This window comes from Miniopterus natalensis, chromosome 17, assembly GCF_054644295.1.
Source record: "Miniopterus natalensis isolate mMinNat1 chromosome 17, mMinNat1.hap1, whole genome shotgun sequence".
NCBI lineage: Eukaryota > Metazoa > Chordata > Mammalia > Chiroptera > Miniopteridae > Miniopterus > Miniopterus natalensis.
In genome coordinates, this window is record NC_142097.1 from 34,638,896 (window position 1) to 34,659,537 (window position 20,642).

Below are 20,642 nucleotides of genomic sequence, written 5' to 3' on the forward strand. Positions count from 1 at the left end.
AGAGATTTTAATACCACTCTCTTAGTAATCAATAAAACAAGTAGACAGAAAATCAGGGACTGTAAATACATAACATGCTAGTTTATACTCAGAGCTTAAAGTAAAACTTAGAATATACATATTCCAAACCACTAAAGACCATTTTTAGTAAAAATAATACCATCTTACTATCCCCCCAAATAAAAAAATTAACACTTCAAATTTCTCTTCGGATGGTTAGAGAGTGAACTGAGGATCAGCCACGTCACTTAAGGATGAAAGAAGAAAAAAACTAAAATGTGCTCAAAGAAAGCAAGTTGGGGCCCAGACTTAAAGAGAGAAAGAGATATAACTGGGCACAAAGAGAGGAAAAAACACCCTATGAGTGAAGGAGGACAGATACAAAGGAAAACAGACAGTAAAGTTTTCTTGTCTAGGGTAAAGAGTTTTAGGAAAAAATACCCCAGACTTGAAAATAAGCAAACTCTTTTGCTTACTGGGGTCCTTTCAGTGGAATGCAGGATATAATTTAGCAGACCCTCGGGGAATTATCTGATTATGTAGGGGTGTGCATCTTCACTTGACTTTCTCTTGACTACACTATTTTACAACCTTTACAGAGGGAGTGGTTAACCTGTAGACAACTGATAACATAGCAATTGCTCTTCCTGTCACAGAGCAATGCAAATAATTCCTGTCCTTAGCAATACAAACACAAATCTCCTGGTAGAGATTTGATTGTTTTGCATCTGGTAAAAGACAACCCCAAATATTATGTCTCTTGCCTTGTAGGAATCTGCACTGACAAATTTATTTCGGCATTCCTTTGACTATATAAATTTTCTGTTCCTTGATTTTTTTTCTATGAACCAGTCTTAATATTTTTCATGTTCTCTTATTACTTAACCTGTTAAGTAAAATATTTAAAATATTTTCCTTTTATATTTGAATAAGAGTCATGTTTTTAACTTTCAAAAATTATATTCTAAGAAGCGTTTGTGTAGGAAAGTAAAAATAAGCCAGGTAAGCGGGGTGGGGGAGGGGGGAAGAGCTGTGGAGAACCTAATAACAGGTAACAAGAGGACAGCAAAGGAATGCCACCATGCAGTTAAAAAATATCTACTCTGGGGGAGGGGGGAGGGACGGGGTGGAACGGGTCATTAGGGAGAAAAAGGGACATCTGTAATATTTTAAACAAAAATAAAATTAAAAAAAAAATTTAAAAAAATTAAAATTTAAAAAATATCTACTCTGTTCTAAGATGATGAAACGGTGACTGAGGTTTTTACTAACGTAATTACTAAGGCTGTACTTGTGCCTATGTGGGCTATGTAGGTGTTCCCCTTTGAAAAGCAATTTCTGAAGCTGTAAGATTCATCAAGAGGTCGAAACTTGCCAATAAAGGAAGGCTAAAGAAGTGGGGAAACCAGTAGGGAAACCTGGGGGAAAAGATTCCAGGTTGAGAACAATCCATAGTGTAGAACGCTGCAAAACATCAAGTCAGATGAGGTCTGAAAAGTGTCCATTCATTTATTTATTCAATAAATATATATTAGCTACTTAGTTATATGCCAACAACTGTATTAGGCATGGGGATACAGTAATAAACAAAATGAAAAAAGTCCCTGCTGACACTGAGTATACTGGAAGGGACACACACGAAATAGCTAATTTAAGAAATAAAGTGTTTAGAGATTTCAGTGCCAGCCAAGGAGGAGTATAGTCCATGAAAGCCTGTCTCTAGTGCTGCTTATAACTAAATACTCTGGATAAAATGCAAAAAACAATGACCTCAGCATTCTTAAAAGTAAACAAGGGCAGTATTGGGGCAAAAAGTTAAACTTGGAGAAGGGGTCCATATAGGAGTCAATTTCCCCCCTTATATATCTAATAAGCCAGTTCCTCAGGAGTCGGGTCTACCACTATTTCTAAATTCCATTCTAATTTTCACCTTTAGTAACTGATTGCAGTGTAGCTGCAGTTCCAGCCATGGGTGAGTAGATACTGTTTGTGTCCTAGCAAATTTCAACTTATTCTTCAAGATGCATCCTAAATGCCACAAATTTAATGAAGCATTTCTTGCCTGACAAAGTTATATGCTCCCACTTCTTGCTTCCATTGCATCTCACACAACTTTCAATTATAGTATTTATTCCGATATACTATAATTACTTGTTTGGAGACCTGTCTAACCACTATTTCACTGTGGGATGGGGATTATGTCTCTTTAAATGTCTTTCTCTCCAACTTCTAGTATGATTCTCGACATTTAGTAAGTACTCAGTAAACGCTTTTTAAAATTAATCAATTATCACATCCATTTTGAACATTTTAGATGCCAGTGGAAAGAAAATTTACCAGATAAGTCTGTCACTGTCAAATCTTGTCATCAACTCAGTACTTTTTACTTCTTCAAATGTTACTTTCAGTCCACAGCTATCTGAATGCAATGCAGTTCCAAGTGTACTAATAAACTTTCAATATGCACTAATATGCCTCCAATGTGTTATGAATATGTTATAATGAGAATTTAAACATTACATTAAGGTGTATAAATTGTACATATATAATACATATACTAAAATTATCATTGTACTAAAACATACTGATGCCCCATTGTGGCTGTAGCTGGATTAGGTGAGATGGAGTCTCTTGTTTCTGTTTCCTAAATTCTCACACATTTTAAAGTTTAAAATAAAAATATCCATGTAGTAGTTAACATGGTAGAATATATACAAATAAGTCTCCTTGAAAAATTCACTACAGTCCAGAGCTTGGCCCTCAGCCTTTGCTATAGACCAAATGTCTGTGTACCCCCCACACAACTGGTATGTTGAAATCTCAACCCACAATGCGATGGTATTAGGGGGTGGGGCTAGGTGATTAAACAATGAGGGCAGAGCCTCCACGAATGAGATTAGTGTCTTTGTAAAGATATTACAGAGAGCTGCCTCCACCCTTTCGCCATGTGTGAAGGCAGAGCAAGACGACCACACCGGTCTGTGAACCGGGAAGCAGGTACTCACCAGACACCAAATCTGCGGGCACCTTGGTCTTGGACTTCCCAGGCTCCTGAACTGTGAGAAATAAATGTGTTCTTGAGAAGACACCCCATCTACAACACTGACGCCCAAAAGGACTAAGGCTGCCTCACCCACCCAGACACCTAATTTGTTGGAAAGACAAACATTAGCCATGGAGACTTATGAACACAAAAAGAAAAAGAAAGGAAAGAGAGAAAAGAAAGAAAAAAGAAAAAAAAGAAAAGAAGAAAAGAAAAAAGAAAAGAAAGAAAAAAGAAAAGAGAAAGCCATTATCTTAATCCGCAGCGAGCAGCAGATCTAATACTGGTTGAGGGGGAGAATGTGCCTTTCTCACCAAGGGAAATGGGTTTGGTAACAGAACTAATCTGATTTAAGTAGTCTCAAAGTGGATAATTGAGGTCAAACAGGGGACTCAGGATTACTCTGATATAAGGAGAAAATAAGGTGCAAACAATTTCGTGGTTCAGGGGTCTCAGCAACCACACACCAGCAAACTAATTTGGGCATCGTCGCTGTGCGCGGTTTTAAACCGGGGAGCGGCCAACAAAGGCAACGCACCGCCCGTCCCCCCGTATCCGCGTCAGACGCACCCTCCCTAGTGAGGAAAGGCCGGTCACCCAGTGCACACGGCACCGTGCGTGTAACTTCCAGAACTGTGGGAAGAGTATCAAGTTACTTAACTGACGTGAATGTCTGTGAAAGGAAGGTCCGGAGTTGGAGGCTCCGCGTGAAAAGGCCACCGGTGGTCGAGGAGGGCAGGGGAGACCCGTGAAATACATCGCCCATCCTTGACAGTGCCACCTGGCTGGGGACAAGGGGCAGGGTTTCTGTGTCTTTGGCTTAGGTTTTCTTTTTGCTGTAGAGCCGATTTACGTTAATAGAATGACAGGGAAGAGAGTACACGGTTCCCTGTCCCCGTACAAGACAAGGCTTCAGAGTCTCTCTTCCCCTTCCACCCTCACCCACACTCTCCCCGGCTTCTCTGGCTTCCGCTCCCCTCAGGTTTCCGCAGGGCAGAGCTCACACGGCGCAACCTCGGGGCTGTGCCAAGGGCCCGCGCAGCCGCCGCCCCGCCGCCACAACCCGCGCAGGAGTTACGCTCCGCACGCGCGAGCGCGGCAGCCCCGAGGCGCGCGCCCCGCCCGCAGACGCGCGGAACCCTCGCCGACGTGGCTCACCCAGCTCGCGTCCCAGGCGGCCCGCGCGCGCCGGGCGGGGGGCAGGGCAGCCTCCAGAGCGGAGGTGCTTGGGTCCCGAGGGCCGGGCCGGGGGAGGGGCTAGGGCAGTCCCCGACTTCAGGCCCCTCCTCCGAGGGCGGGTTGTCGGAGCCCAAACAGTTTTTACCTCAAAACGTCCGGATCTCAGAGGCGTGTGGCGGGTTACACACACACACGCACGCACGCACGCACGCACGTTCCGGCGGTTTTGTTTAGTGCACACGCCTGGGGCTTTCCTCAGGCGCAGCGCACCCCCCCCCCCCCCCCCCCCGCACAGCCATTACCCTGAGCCGCCTCGCGCGCGCCCGGCAAGCTCACCGCAGCCCTGCCCTCCGCGTGGCGTGCAGGGGCGCGCGCGCGTGAGGACGTACGGGGGCGCGCGCGCCGCCGCCACCGCCTCCGCGTCCGCCGAGCTGGGCCGGAGTCGGGTCGGGGAACTGGAAGGTGATGGCCCTGACGGAGGGCCGGGCGGCCACGTCTCGCGCTCTTGCTGCAGTTACTGCCGACGCCTCGGGCCGCTCGTCGTCATGAGAGGTCAGGCCTGGGGGAAGCGGGCGGAGGCCCCGGCGAATGGGCTCTGGGGAGAATAACTGAGACACTCGAAGCTCGAATGTGGGTAGAAAATTCTGTCCTGGGGATTCCGGAAAGAGTTGCTTGCGTTTGCTTTTCTTCGGTCCTTTTTTCTCCCCTTTCTTGCTCTGGCGTGGAGGGAAGTGGGTGGGTTCTATGGATTTATGGAAAAGCCACTGAAACAAACTGTCGCATCCAGGGTTGGTCTTCAGAGGTTTGAGTAAATACATCGCACCCGTGGCGTCGGAGCATCGGCGAAAGCTTTTAGCGAAAGGAACTAAAAGCCAGACCTCGGTGCGGTAACTGAAAAAAAAAAAAAATTGAAACCTACTAATGAAATAGAATGACCTGCCGGTTACCCTGGCTTCTTCCTACGGAAAGGGCAGGCTGGGATTCCCACGCTGCCATCCCCGGCGGCTGCCCACGCTGGCCACTTTGGGGTTCTTTCGTACCTGTGCCCTCTTTCTTGACGCTCCCCCCACCCCGATGGTGGCATTTTTAATGAGCAGACTGTGTAACTATCCTTATTCAGACTAGAGTTGTCTACTAATTACACGGTGACTCCTCAAGTCGTTCTATTTTAAAGGTATTTGGGTAATCTTTGGGTATTTATTGGAAGCCTTTTTATTAGCTTTGGGAAAGCTGTTTCAGCATAAGACAAACTTATAGGTCACCTAAGTGAAATGTTTATTAGTTCTCCATGATGTACTTAATAAGGCATTACGATTTAATTTTTTTCTCCCTAGCCTTTCCAAGCATTAACAAGCATGATTCTTATGAGATGAAACTGCTCCAGGTGGGCAGAGTAAGTGTACTGAAGTATTAAAATATGAATACTAGTGCTCACATTAGTCACATTACTGGGTACCTATACTCTATTTTGCTGATTCCTTATTAGAGAACTGGAGGCGACTTAAGTTCAACTTCTTTTGTAGCAGATGTTACCTAAGATATTTTGTGTAGGGCAGCAGAGCCTTGTTATTAATGGAGGAGTCTAGTAACAAGTGATAACCTGAAAATAACTCATCTACTGTGATTATCAGCCTCTCCTTTAGTGAATAAAGGATTGCTAGTGAGCAGTATATTACCTGTACTTAACTGTTCACTTAGAATATTTTCTGCTCTTTGATTTTTAGAAGACCGAGACCTGAAGCAAAGAAATCTGCATTACAAAAAAGTATTCAAGGGTCATGCAAGCCAACTGTAGCCAAAGAGCTGCAGGCAGTGAGGATGCCTCAGCCTCCCAATGTGTCCACACAAGATTGACAGAAGGTTCTTGTCTTCATTCTGGAGACGTGCATATCCAGATTAACTCCATACCTAAAGAATGTGCTGATAATCCAAACTCCAGAAATACAAGGTCAGGTGTCCATAGCTGTAGCCATGGATGTGTACATAGTCGCTTACAGAATCACTCCCATAACCAAGCAAGACAGCCTGATGATACTTTCATGGAGTCTGGAGATCATGGTAGTAGCTCCTATTCAGAATTCCGATCTCTCTTCAAGTGGCTACAAAAGAGTCTTCCATATATTTTGATTCTGGGTGTCAAACTTGTTATGCAGCATATGACAGGTATGGTATAATATTTGTTTCATTGCTAAATTCAGAAAATTTTATTTCTTTATTGGTAATCTACTTTAACCTATGTATTTTTGGTTCCTTATTTTCTGCCAGCTTCTAAAATTGTAAATGTTTCCTTTAAATTCATGTCATTGTGTTGGCTCTTTGATTTTTTTTTTCTTGGCAATTAACTGGAACTTATTATCTAACAGGAATTTCTCTTGGAATTGGACTGCTTACAACTTTTATGTATGCAGACAAAAGCATTGTAAATCAGGTTTTTCTAAGAGTAAGTATAACAAACAACTAAAAAATTACTAAATGTTTCTCTCTATAGGTTATATACTCATTTTTGAGAGAAATAGGAATTAAGATAGTTTGACAAATTTAAAGATATATTATAACATCTATATTAAGTTTTGTTATCTAAATGACCTGGCAAAAATGACCTGTCCTATAGCTGAATTGTTAAGTTGGGTTCTTGATAGAGAAAAACTGGACAAGATTAAAAAGTTTAGAATGTACTATTTTATTTGTCAAGTGCCTTCAAGTTTTATGAGTTAAACCACAAGTAGTAATATGATCATTTAAAAACTTTAGCTGTCACACTGTCAGATTTAAAGTAAAACAAAATGTACATTGAATAAATGGGTATTGAACTATTTAGGTCTCTCTTAAAGAAAATTAAACCCAAGAAGTGTTTTCAAAACATAAATTATAAGAGTCCTATTCATATAAATTATTGGGAAAACTAGGATTAGTTTATAAAATTTCACCTTTAAGTACCTTTAAAGGGAGATATCTATGTAAGGATCATGCATTCGGACCTGGAAATTTGTAGCTAGAACCTATCAAACCACGAAAACTTAATTCAGGGTTTAAAACTAGTAAAACTTTTAATTAAATTAGTAATTAAAACTTAACTTTAAAAAAAAATGCCTTATTAAATTCTTATTGAATGCCTGAGAATTTTAAAATTATGCTTATAAACCCTGATAACTTAAATACATTTTTTAACGTTTGTTGGGGAGGTAAAAATAGGGAGCTCCAGAGGTCAAGTATGCATTTGGGTGGGCCCTTTATGTCAACTTGTAGATGACTTGTCCTCTTTGAAACAGGTAATGTTTTTATACAGTGAAGAAATTTGTATTTTAAAAATTTGTTTAAATATGAGTTGTTTACTAAAGGTATATAGTGTGATGATGTATAATTTAATAGATATTCTGTATTTTTAATAAGTTTGTTAAAACATTCTAAGTTAATAAGTCATTAAAGTAAAACAGTTTTATGATATTTAAAATTCTGGCATAATCCAAAGTAATAAATTATAAAATTGTTTATTTTTCAGGAAAGGTGCTCAAAGATTCAGTGTGCTTGGTTGCTGGTATTATTAGCAGGATCTTCTGTTCTTTTATATTACACCTTTCATTCTCAGTCACTTTATCTCAGGTAATTAAAGGTCCAAGTACACAATCACATTTTTAATGTAATAATATATTCCTTACCATTTTGCATATATTTTACTTGCACATACTTATTATTAGAGTTCAGTTTTACCTGTCTCCTTCCAAGAGTGAAAGCTTTAAGTGACTTTTTCAGATTTGTACCATTTAGTTAATATTGGTGGTGGTGGTCTTTTTTGTTTTTTGATTTCTATTTTTGACAAATAAAATGTATATATTTAAGTTGTACAACATGATGTTTTGATATATGTATACATTATGTGATGAGAACATGATCTTTGTTTCTAGAACCAAGGAGAAGACTTGCTAAAGGACAGTAGTTAAGTTTCCATGTTAGATGGAAGTGTTCTGAATTTTGGGCTCTAATCAGATAATTAGAAGTCCTGGTTTTCAGTAGAGTTGGAGAGGTGTGGACAGTCTTGGATATAGTTTGTAGGTGGATCTAATATCATTCAGATTGGATTGGGTGGGTAGGCAGAGGGGAAAAATCAAGGATGACACTTAGGATTTTAGTCTAAGCAACTGGCTGAATAGTGTGGTACCATTTACTGGGCTCAGGAAGATTGGGAAAGTAACTGGTTTTGAGAGGAAAATCAATAGTTCTGTTTTGAACATATTAAGTTTGAGAGGCCGTGTAGAACTGTTAAGAAAGTGATTATAGATATATGTCATGAGCTCACAGTAAAGGTTAGGGCTGTAAATTTTGGTGTTATTAGCACATGATATTTTAAAAACCAAAACTAACTAGAGAAAGTATAGTCAGAGAAGAGGGCCCAAGACTGGACATGCCCACAATTAGAGGAGCAGCAGCAAAGGAAACTTAAGAAGGAACCACCAGTCACAAATGAAAACCAGGGAGTGTAGTGTTAGAAGTCTAGGAAGAAAATAATTCAGGGAGAGAAATGGAAAAAGGGACATGACCTTTGAATTTAGCAAGATGGAGGTAGTTGGTGATCTTGACAAAAGCAAATCAGTGGAAAGGCAGGAATGGAATCCTGATTGGAGCTGGTTGAGAGAATGGCAGATACCTAATATTAGAGAATTTTTTTAGATTACAAGCTAGAAAGGTATTAACCATAACAAGTTAGGAAGACTATTCTTTTCTTTATACTATGGAGGAAAGATATGAAATTCATACATTTTAAATGTCTCTTTAAAATAAGCAAAACAATCTGTTCTGTTTAAGTGAACTCTAACACTTGCCAAATTCATTTTTTGTACACATCAAAATAAATATTCCGTAGCAAATTAAAAACCCCTATGAATACCTTACCTTTGTATGTTGCTCTGATAAGTTTTGATGTTTTTCTGTTGGTAGCTTAATTTTTTTAAATCCTACTTTGGACCATTCGAGCTTCTGGGAAGTACTTTGGGTTGTTGGAATTACAGACTTCATCTTGAAATTCCTCTGCATGGGCTTAAAATGCCTAATTTTATTGGTGCCTTCTTTCATCACGCCTTTTAAATCCAAGGTAAGAAACTAACGGGTTTTGTTGGTAGGATATTAGCAAACTCATTACTGCTGTTTAGTCTCAACCTAATTTTAATTATATTATCTCAGACTGCCAACCATTTGCTCCAAAATATTAATCTAGTAAAAAAAAGTCAGAATTATATTTGCTTCAGAATCATTTTAAAATCAGTTCCCACATATATGGAAAAATATTTAGATTTGTACTTTTGTTCTCCTCCAGGGCATTATCAGTTGATATTTGATAACCAACTGTATGCTGTTACTGTTTTTCCCATATTCAATAAAAACTTCAAAAACATACATAAGTTTTACTTGTGGTATACATAAAACATTTTCACTATGTCATTCTTTAGTTCTCTGCAGACAAACCACTGACTATAATGTGAGAACCAGGTCGAGTCAGTCATAACCATTATCATTATGAAGATTAATTTTCTAGTTACTTGTGTGATTAATCCATATACTCATAATGTTCTCAGTCCAATATTAAGTATTTGTGCAATGTATAGAAGTAGCAAGGGTAACTTTTCTTTTTCCTTCCTTTTTAGGGTTACTGGTATATGCTTTTGGAAGAATTATGTCAGTATTACCGAACTTTTGTTCCCATACCAGTTTGGTTTCGTTACCTTATAAGCTATGGGGAGTTTGGTAATATAACTAGAAGGAGTCTTGGGATATTGCTGGCTTTACTCTACCTCATACTAAAAGTAGGTAACGTTATTAATCTTGTCATTGTGTGATTCATATAATGATTAAAGATTTTACTTACTATTGATTTTCTCTTGAACTGTTGTACAGTTTATCTTATCACTAGTTTGACATAACAGGTTCTATATCTAGTTAGAAATGGAGAAATGGAAATATAGATCTTTATCTTAATCCAGTAGTTCAGATTTTATTAGGGGAGTGGACTTCCACATAGCATAGGTTATCTAAGACATGGGGAAGTGGTAGGGCAAGTAAGATGAGGCATACCCATCTCCAACAGTAGCATCTGTCATACACATAATTCTGAAACTAGTAGAGTATCTTCAGGTTACTTGTGGAATACCCTCAGCTTAATCACTTTATGAAGTTTTAAAGTCTAAATATGTTAAAAACATGTGAACCAGGTAAAATTGTCTTGTCTTTGACATAGTTAACTTTATATTTGTCTTGACCAAATTGTACCTGATATTCAGATGTACTATTTTTTTTTTTTTTTTGGTTAAGAGTTGGTTGAATATAAATTGAGTAAAATATTTCATAATTGGACTTTAAATATATTTAGGAAATGATTAGTTGTGATATGCGATGAACATTAAGTTATCAGTGTTTGATATTATGGCACTTTAGCTTTGATCTCTGGGTTTAGCAGATACGGCTCTTTGAATTAATGAATAATCTCTTATTTATTTCCTCTTTCAGCTTTTGGACTTTTTTGGACATCTAAGAAATTTCAGACGGGTTTTGCGAGTATTTTTTACACAACCAGTAAGTACTTTTTAATCCTTTAAGAAAAAACTCTTTCAACCTTTCTTCATTACAAAAAAAAAATTTAATTCAGCTATTTTACAAATGTGGATTTCATAATTACGTTTTTTAAAACTTTTCTAGTACTTTGGCACTTAGGGCTGTGAGAATGACTTAGGAGTTTTATCTGTGGTCAGTGTCTGGACTCGCACTCTCTGATGAACCGGGAAGGTGACGCAGTGTTTGTGTATTTGAATGTGCCTTCTCCTCCTAATCACTTAAGGGTTTACACACATTCCCTTAAAAATCGTATCATGAACTCTTGTCCCTCTTTTTAAATCTACAAATGGTAGCTTTGTGCACTCCATTAACGCCTTATTCAGGTTCTATGAAAGCACTTCCAGTGTAACTTACTGTATATGTGAAAAAAGCTCATTAATCAAAAATCATGTCCCTTAGTATTTTCTTACCGGATAAATCCCCTCCCCCCCCATACTCAAGTCTATGCACAAATAAGTTCAAGGCATGGAATTTAACAATGAATTGACACTCCAGTGTCCACTATAAACTTGATTTTTATGGGATTCTACTGATGGTACAAATTTCAGACAAAGGGTACAAATTTCATTTGCTATTTAGTAGCCTTTGTGGTCAACAGATTTCAGAGTTTGATCCTCAGTTTTGCAGTGTATTAGGTACTTACTTTGCCAGGACCCGGGATCTGACTAAAAGAATACCAACCTAATGATGTATGTTGAAAACACACAAAGGATTGTATCTCCAAAGTGGATCATACTAACTGGTTCAAGGCACCCTTTCCCTAAGATACAGTAATACAGTAATAAGTTTTGCTGCATACTATTCAGAATTCATTCTTCAGACAAGATGCAATATAATGGAGTGTTCAGCTTGGTGAAATTATTGAATTCATTATGTATGAGCCATTTTACTTTAATCTAGTAAGGCCTGTGCTGAAATAGCTTGATACTCTTTCTATGTGAAGCATGGAAAGAATATCACAATCATCAGTACTCTTTCATTTATTCTTGAGTTCTTAGGAACATATACATGGACATGTATAGATTATGTTCCTTAACTTTACCAGGGAAATGAGAGTCACCATCAAGATAAACCTTACTTGAAAGGAGCCTGCAAAATGCCAGACAAAAGTGCTAATTTAAAAGCTTGTCAGTCTAAGTATCTATAGTATACTCTGCTGACACTGAAGGGAAATTGGCACCAAGGTAAACCATCAGTAACCTGAAAAATCTTAATTCTTAGTAATTTTACCATGTGTTTTAATTTGATTCTGTTAACCCTCCATATTTAGAACAAGAAGTTTAGCTCATAGCTTCAGATTGTTGAGTCAAGTCATGCTTTGCTCTCATTACCATGACAGATTGAACTTGGGTGGTCTTATTTTTCTGTTTAGCCACCTTTCCCCCATAATTTCTACAGAAAGCTGATTTCATTTGTAACATTTTGTCTAGTTAATAACTAAATTCTGAATTTGGTGAGGAATTAAAGTATTAGAGATCAGAAACTTTTTGGACATTAGAAAAAAAGGAAATTCAAAGAATTCCATTATTGTTCAAGCAGTTTTGACAGTATAACTATTCAAGTGACATTTTGCAATTACAGTTCTTTTATAAAATTTTATCATTCTTTCCTAGTACCAAATGCTCTGACTTTTGTGATAACTAAGGATAATAATTAAAATTATTTTTAGATTTAGTGGTGGGACACTATTTGGTCGTCCCCAAATCTTCTTCACATTCAACTCACTTGGAGAGTGTAATTTACAAAAATTAGATTCCTGTTGTCACATCCCAGTACGTCTGGACCTATTGAGTCGGTCTCCAGTATAGAGCACAGAAATCTGTTTTTAAAGCAGTCTCTCTACATGAGTTACATTCAGTCAGCCAAGCTCTGAATTGACTTTTTTGAACCACTGCCATAGATAATAAGTGGGCTCAGTTTGGCAATATGAGGTCACCTAATACATTAATATATAGATTTTATAATGGTTATATTTCAGATTGCTTAGTCTCTTAAGCCAGTTGAATCATGTTGAATTTGAAGCCCTGTAATTACTCAGGAACCAGTGAGTCTAAAAATCTTTCAAGATCCTATTATGTATTTAATGAGTTCACCTTGATGCAGTCCATCAAGACGTGGTTCTGCATATATAGTTCAGCTTTGACATGTTTGTATCCTTTGGGAGAGTTTTCAAGTGCCTAGTTCCAGGGAAATACAGCATCACCTACATATTGGAAGAACAGGATAGAAATGTCTAGACGAACAGAACTTCTTATCTTTATAGAGTTATGGAGTGGCTGCCAGCAAGAGACAGTGTTCAGATGTGGATGATATTTGTTCGATATGTCAAGCTGAATTTCAAAAGCCAATTCTTCTCATCTGTCAGGTAATTATATTTTTAAGCAACCTAAATACAACACTTCTCTGTGACTTGCAAGGCACATTTATGTTAGTTATAAGGAGGAAAACTGTTTCGCAGAAAGTAGCATTCAAGGCACATACTAGTAATTTCTCATTTGTGCTTAGGGATTTGGTAGATTAGGTAAATTTTGTCCCTTATGTTCTCATGATTTTTATGCAGGGAAGTGTATGAAGGGGAAAAATCATTCAAATGGCAAACTGTTTACCAATGTGATTAAAAAACAGGCTGTTTTTAATAATGGATATTAGTCTTTTAGAATAATACCAGCATTTGTTACTGGATTGTGGAAGGCCCTTTCCTATACTTTATGGCAGTTACTCTCAAAGACTTTATTAAACCATTAAGTCATTATACCTGATCTTAAAGTTATCACCTAGGGATAGCCTGTATTTGATTAAAAGTGATTTAAGTGGATAGTATAGTCAAAAGAACACTAGTGGCTCTTACCAGTAACGCCGTTCTTTTATTCTGGAATGTCATACTTTGTTTTCTCATTTGTAAAATGAAGAGATTAGTGCTCTCCAAAATCCCTTTCAGCTTTAAAGAGTATGATTGTCTACAATGAGATGAATTTAAAATAAAAATGTTATCAAGTTTAAAATGTAGTTCTTAATTCCCTTACAGCATATATATTGTGAAGAGTGCATTACCTTATGGTTTAACAGAGAGAAAACATGTCCGCTGTGCAGAACTGTGATATTAGACCATATAAACAAATGGAAAGATGGAGCCACTTCATCACACCTACAAATATATTAAGTGTATAAACTGTTAAGGCCACAAAACACTTAAGTGTTGTATTCCATCCTATTTGACAGATGATTGCAGTGTTAAATTGTGTGTTTTCTTGTTCATGTTACCAAAAAGCAATTGGATAACTAGAACTAGTTCTTAGAGGAACTCAGGTATTTTTTCCTGACATTGTTTTCAGAATAAAGAATATTTTTCTTAACATTTTAAGATACAGATTATCTGAAAGTAGACTTTTCTTTAGCATTGACTTTTATAATTCCCATTCTAAAAATTCTTAAAATTTTCATAAAAGTTGTATTTTTAAGTGAAAGTTCTAAATGCTATATTTTACCTGTAACAATCAGATTTTTCTAAGATTTACTGAGGGTGATATATTTTAATACTGTATTCTCTATAGTATGGTTAGCAATCAATGAGAATAGATGATTTAAATTTATTGTTTGTGGGCGTCATACATACATACAATCCTGCCATTGGTTTTAATGTTCATGATCTTGCTTTTTGTACGGTGCCATGGACTGTGTGGACATAACTATTAAAATAATTCACATGGATTACAAATAGCCGGCTTTACTGATGATTTGAATAGTGTAACAAACAAGACCAACTCAAATCTTAGAAAAGAATTCCCCTTATAACTCGTCTTCTCCAGAAGAGTTTTTGGAATCTAATGCTTGAATCACCATTACTTGGGAGATTAAAACTTGCACTCAGAGGCAACCAGGTGCTTTGGATTATGTGGTCGGTTTGCCTCTTAAATGCCTGTGTAGTGTGGTGGAAAAAGGAATAAGGTACTCTCTCCCCTTGAAACCTTTAAGGTGGAACCAAGACCTAAAACAGAAGTCTGAAGTGGTGGTTATATTTAAGATTAGAGTACAAGGCCCCTGCCCATTATTTCTATTACCACCTATCAGTTTGAACACAAGAGATAGTGGGAAGAAGTTAGGAGGTAGAGGTAGAAAACAAATCTTCAGTGTTAGTAAGACAAAGGCTAAACCAGCATATAGATTGATAAGGGTAGTGCCCAACCAGCTACAGGTTAAGTCAGTTCTATGCCTGTACCTTTTTTCCTCAGGTAAATATTGCTAGGTTATAAGTACACCTGTTTCTATTCATTCTGTGATGATATGTTTAACTATTATCTCCTTTGAGAACACTGCAAATATTGAAACAAGCTTACTTGGCCTTATATCACCTTCCTGACTGTGGTGAAGCTAATAGTTATTTATATATATAGCAAGGGATGTGTGAGAAAGGCAATTTGGGAAGAGAATTTGAGTGTGAAGAGAGAAAAGCTGACTTCTTGTTAAAAACACAATAGCATTACTACATGGGTTACTTCAACCCTATTACATACCTCCTTACCCTATGGCAATATGAATAGCTTTGTTTCCTACTATGATTTACTAACAAAAGAGGTCCCTGGTGGACAGTGGGGTTTTTTTGGTTTTTTTTTAACAATCAAGAAAGCATTTCACATCTGAATTTAAAAGGGGGGAAATGCAATAGACCTATGCCGTCCACTAACAATACTGATGAACTAGAAACATTTCTATTCCCCTCAGAAATGGGAATATAGAATTCAACTACCCATGTATTCTGTGAATTCAGATCACCCCTTCTGAAAGACTGTTTCTTCAGCATTAAGAGTCACTACTATGTTTTATAAAAAAGTCAAGTCAGTTTGAGAACAACTACAGAGAAATTATCTTGGCAAGTGTGATAGAATTGCCTCATAAATAAAAAGTGACGTATACAAAACTATCCATCTTACGCTAGATATATTAAGATAGTTAAAAACAGATTTGTGCACATTATTTTGTGTATACACATCAAATAATCAAATGTAGTTGACAAGTGTGGCTGAACAAACTATTGACTGTTAGCATACAGAAGTCTTCCCAGTGTTTTTATGTGAAGCTAGCTTTCACATAACTTTTCACATGAACTTTTTAAAAAATAAGCAACCAATTCAACTTGGAAATCACAGATGTGTAACATCTAATATATAAAATTAGTACTAAAACGTGTCATATATTTAAGTAGCTTCAATTTCTCAACAAAGAGTTTTATAACAGTCATTCCTCACACTTATAGTAGTTGATCCTTGAACAATGCAAGGATTAGGCACCAACACCCCCGCTTCCCCCAGCTGAAATCCACATACAACTTTTGACTCTACAGTTAGAGACCTTCATATCATGGATACGGAGGGCCAAATTTATTGAAAAAAATTCTGCATGTAAGTGGACACGTGCAATTCAAACCCATGTTGTTCAAGGGTCAACTGTAGTTTACTAAATATGAGAACCTGAACATATCTGGCATGTTAATGAAAGAATTGTTGAAACCATTTGTGTACCTGATAGTTATTTCTTCCTATCTTAGGATAATAAAAAAAATCACCTCTATATTATGTTCATTCAAATTTGCATTTAATTTCTATTTACATTCATTCAATCTGAAATCAAATACCTAATACAGTAAACTAAATACAAGATAAAAAGCAGAAAAGGTGTTACCCTCATAGCACTCCTAATAAGGCAGCTGAAGAATTTATTTACTCTGATAGATGCAAAGCCAACTTGGGATAGGGAAAAAAATAGTTTAAAGAGCAAACACAGATGAACCCATCTTTCAGGTGTTAACTCAGATAATCCACTGAGATAATACTTGTGCTGTAGTGGTAAATTAAGAATCACACAAGAAAAGTTTTGTATCAATCAGCAACAGACTATATAGGTCATGGTGTGACAAATACCTTTATGATTAGTTTGTCTAGCTTGCCTAGTGTCTACTCCTATGAAAAAAGGTAAATATTTAGACATTGATGTTATTATTTGAGAAATTAACCATTTTCAAAGCCTCAAAATCCATTCTTCATAAATTCAACATTTCTCATGGGAATAATCTTAGATCTAGCCCTTGTAAGCTAGGAACCATATGACTCAGTTACCAAAATAGTTAGGTCCTACATTAAATATAAAATCCAAGGCTCAGTATATTAACACTACTGAAGATACATCTTGTTTATAACCACTTATTACTTAAAGAATGTTGAATTTATGGAGCATCATACATGCATTATCCCCCCACCCAACCTTCATTATCTTCTATCTCAAAAAAATAGCATGGAAAAATCCTTCTTGAAGGATTCAAAATAGTTAAGACCATAAAGGGGAAAAGAATGTAATTTTCTAAAAAATCTGGTTCAAGTTCAATAGTACTTTACACATTGTTAATCACAGCTGGTTTATAAATCCCAGTTTATTCTGTAATGCTACAAACCTTATAAAATCAAAATTAGTAAACTTTAGTTCTCAGTGACTATATTTTAATTAAAAAACAGCATGTATATAAAATTAAAAAATATCCTGTAATAGCTGATTTTAAAGAAAATAATCAAGTGATGAAAGAAAAGCACTTAATCTCTTTTATACACTTACCTGGAAGAATCATAAAGAACCCTCTTAGAAACTCAAGACTAGTAATATTGACATATATTTTAAACTATGCTTGGATTTTTACAAATAAATATAGGGAAAGCCATATTGCATAGGTGTGTGCTTTCTGTCTGTGACACTAAAGTGGCACTTGACATGTTTTCACAGTCATAGCAGGGATATCCATTTATGAAACACAATTTCTCAATAAACCTGCCACAGCATTGGAAATTAATTTCCCTTAATGTTAACTTGGAAAACTGTATTTGTATGCATGGGAGATGTGCAATTAATGCTTTTTATGCAGAAAAGTTGCAGTGTTTGCCACTATTGCTGGCAGTACTGATTATGAAAATGGTTTAACTATGGGGTGTTTATAGCCAGCCAATCACAGTGCAAATGTTAGTAGCAAGTAGGACTGAGGAGGAATATTTTGGTGTAAAAATTCTGCTGGAATTTGGTCAGGCAGTCAACACTACAGTTAGTAAATATATTTGAAAACAAGTATCCGAGTATCACAAGCTATTTACTGTCTGAAACAGAGTCTATACATATCACCACAGCTTTTTAGAGTCTGTTTTTTGACACCATAAACTGACAGAGAACAAAGATCTGCACTTTAAATACAATTTCTGCCCTTATCATTATTGTAGCTTCTAATTTATTAGCTACAGTTATAAAGTTCTCAGTAGGCTGCTGCAATATGGGAAAAGAGGGGTGAGAAGAAGTGATTTTTTTAAAAACGCTTTCTGTTCAAAGATGAACTGTTATCAGTTCTTTCATTTATTGCCACAATTGAAAATACATATTTCCAATCATTTTTCATGAATCTGTTTTTGCTTAATGTCATAGGATTTCATCTCATCTCACTTGAATTGCCATTTAAATAAGCAAAGCTTTGCTCTTTTCTGACTGAATTCAACATGCATAAAGAATTTTATGGCTTGGATCCTATGGCTCAAAAAGGTTTGGAGAACATAGCAAGCAGCATCTATTTAAAAAAAGAATCATAGGGTTGCAAAATATTACAAATTGACTTTGCACACTCAGACTAAAGACATTATAAAAGACAAAAAGAGGTGGTAAGACTCAACTGCAACTGCATGATCATCTATTATACCAGTATGCACTGAAACATATTTTTATAAAGCTCTGCAGATATTAAACCCTTTCACCAGCTAAAGCCATGGAAATGCTCTCTTTAAGGCAGGAAGTATTTAAGAAAGGTAAAGTTACCTTTATTTTTATTCTTTGTACTGGTAAATCACTTATGTAGATTTTGTTACAATTTCAAAAACATAGTGTCTTGTTAACATGATTCCTAAATTAAGCCACTAAGTTTTCTTATTCACTGTGGAAGACATTCATCAAAAGGCCATCAAATATTTTTACAATCAAAAAATGTAGCCCCAGTATAGGAGAAAAGAACCTTTTTTCCTTTTTAAAGTGTTGAGGAAAAAAATGTAAGGAAGGTAGACAGCAAAAACAGTAAAAAGTAAAACTTAAAACCTTACCAATTTGCTGTAAAGAGATTAGACATAGAGAGTGGACTATGGCAACACCCTCTTCCCCTGGATCTCCCTATTCCCTCATTTTGCAGCCCTCAGTATGCATTTTATCCTCTCTTTTGTCCTTCAGCCAGAGGCTGAAAACATTTGGCATCTTGAACCAAATACTGGTATAAGAACAGGTGGTGATGTTTCCAGTGCAATGCAGGCCCAGGACAACGATGAAATGTAGGACATACAACTTATGCCCACTCCAAGGCTTCCAGTTAAGCTTAGCACATAGCAGTACTGCAAATAGAAATGATTAAATAGATATTTTTTCTAGTATTACAGACAGGTATTGCAGCTGGGTTACTGAAAATATATCCCAGGTCCACCCCAGTCCCTCAAACGAGCCACAGCTGTGGTTAACAATGATTCATTTGCATTTTTATTATCTCACCAAGAGAAGAAACAGAAGTTGTCTGGCTTTCTTCACACCAACCAATAATTTCAAATTTTAAAGTTTGGGATGTTTTCCATGATGAGCTGAATCAAAAATCTATTTGAAAAATATATATTTATATAAAAAAAAGATTCAGGTTGTTTGCACGTAAAACATCAATTGGTAAGTTTGTCTTTGATTCCATGTTGCTGAAGAGTTTAACCAAGCTTGCATGCTAATTTGTCCTTGGTTGCAAGTATTACAGGCAATTTCATACTTTGCCTAATGAAAGGAAAACCCTTCCTCGACACAGTGATTCAAAAGCAACATCCTATCCTTAATACTGTCAGTTTTGAGCCATCAACATGAAAATCCTTGATAACGTTGAGAAGATGTCGCTAGGAATCAATTAATTGATGTGCCTAGGAGTTCTGCAATACTATTTCGCTTAAGTATTTTTTTTATTTTTTTTTGCACCATTGATTGATTTTTAAAAATCCAGGTTTATTTTTCCTCTGTCCAAAGCGTTCTATGTAATGCCGCTGACTCTTCGAGACTGTCATTTTCAGTCTTCTGGTTTCACCCTGAAGGATAATCATCCTCTCCCCACCTTTTTTTGCCTTAAATTCATTAAAAGCATTGCTCTGTCATAGATTCATACGCAGGTGCTCTGGTCGTTTGGAGATCATGGGAAAAGCTTGTTTTTTGTATGGCCCAGAGTTCGGCTGTCGTATTGGAAGCGGTGCTGAAGCTTCCCCACTCATCGTCACGTCCATATGCTCTATTCCACTTGTTTCCATTGGGTATTCCACAGGCGTCTGAGGATTTGCTGTGCTGGCTGAAGCACCTCTTCCCCAGAAATCCCCAGGAGAAAATTTGACCGGGCTTTAAGACAAGGAAGAGCTATCATTCATTTGTCTCAAGGATTATCTCAACAAAAAAATATTTCCCTTACATTTAAAGGGAGTGGGATAATAAGACATTTATTTTCATTTAATTTTATTTTTGTGTGGATTAGCACAAAGGCAAAAGTTGAATCATCTCTCTCCTAGACTAACTGCCAGTTTCTCAACTGGTCTCTTTATATTTGCCCTAGTAAAACCCTCAATGATACTTAGTGTTTAAAAAAACAAAAACAGCCCGGCTGGGCATGGCTCAGCAGTTGAGCATCAACCTAGGATCCAGGAGATCACGGTTTGATTCCCGGTCAGGGCACATGCCTGGGGTTGCGAGGAGGAGGCAGCCGATCAATGAGGACTCTCTCAACATTGATGTTTCTATCTCTTCCTCT

General features: G+C 37.1%; 2 protein-coding genes and 1 pseudogene across 4 annotated transcripts in view; 1 reads left to right on the forward strand and 2 right to left on the reverse strand.

Moving 5' to 3' along the window:
- LOC148091292 (uncharacterized) overlaps positions 1 to 5,306 on the reverse strand; it is a 21,823-nt pseudogene extending 16,517 nt beyond the window's left edge.
- Positions 4,644 to 14,537, forward strand: RNFT1 (ring finger protein, transmembrane 1). The gene is made up of 9 exons (XM_016203733.2): positions 4,644 to 4,774; positions 5,947 to 6,385; positions 6,586 to 6,662; positions 7,722 to 7,822; positions 9,155 to 9,308; positions 9,859 to 10,017; positions 10,718 to 10,783; positions 13,086 to 13,187; positions 13,848 to 14,537. Exons 2-9 carry the CDS (start codon positions 6,001 to 6,003, stop codon positions 13,980 to 13,982), a joined length of 1,179 nt encoding a protein of 392 aa, XP_016059219.1. The 5' UTR covers positions 4,644 to 4,774; positions 5,947 to 6,000; the 3' UTR covers positions 13,983 to 14,537.
- A 1,852-nt stretch (positions 14,538 to 16,389) lies between these two features.
- Positions 16,390 to 20,642, reverse strand: part of RPS6KB1 (ribosomal protein S6 kinase B1) — a 35,441-nt gene continuing 31,188 nt past the window's right edge. For 2 of the 3 annotated variants that reach the window (XM_016203714.2, XM_087826262.1), the window contains exon 15: positions 16,390 to 20,236. In XM_016203714.2, coding sequence (XP_016059200.1) covers positions 19,999 to 20,236 — 238 coding nt within the window. In that variant the 3' untranslated portion in view covers positions 16,390 to 19,998. Of the gene's footprint in view, positions 20,255 to 20,642 lie in introns of all 3 variants that reach the window. The other variant, XM_016203722.2, reaches the window with a different exon arrangement.

Bases quoted from the DNA above. Each gene is read 5' to 3' on its own strand.
- RNFT1 (XM_016203733.2), top strand. From the start codon at position 6,001: ATGCAAGCCAACTGTAGCCAAAGAGCTGCAGGCAGTGAGGATGCCTCA. The intron at 6,663-7,721 runs GTAAGTATAACA...TTTATTTTTCAG, and splicing joins TAAATCAGGTTTTTCTAAGA to GAAAGGTGCTCAAAGATTCA. The intron at 7,823-9,154 runs GTAATTAAAGGT...TTCTGTTGGTAG, and splicing joins TCTCAGTCACTTTATCTCAG to CTTAATTTTTTTAAATCCTA.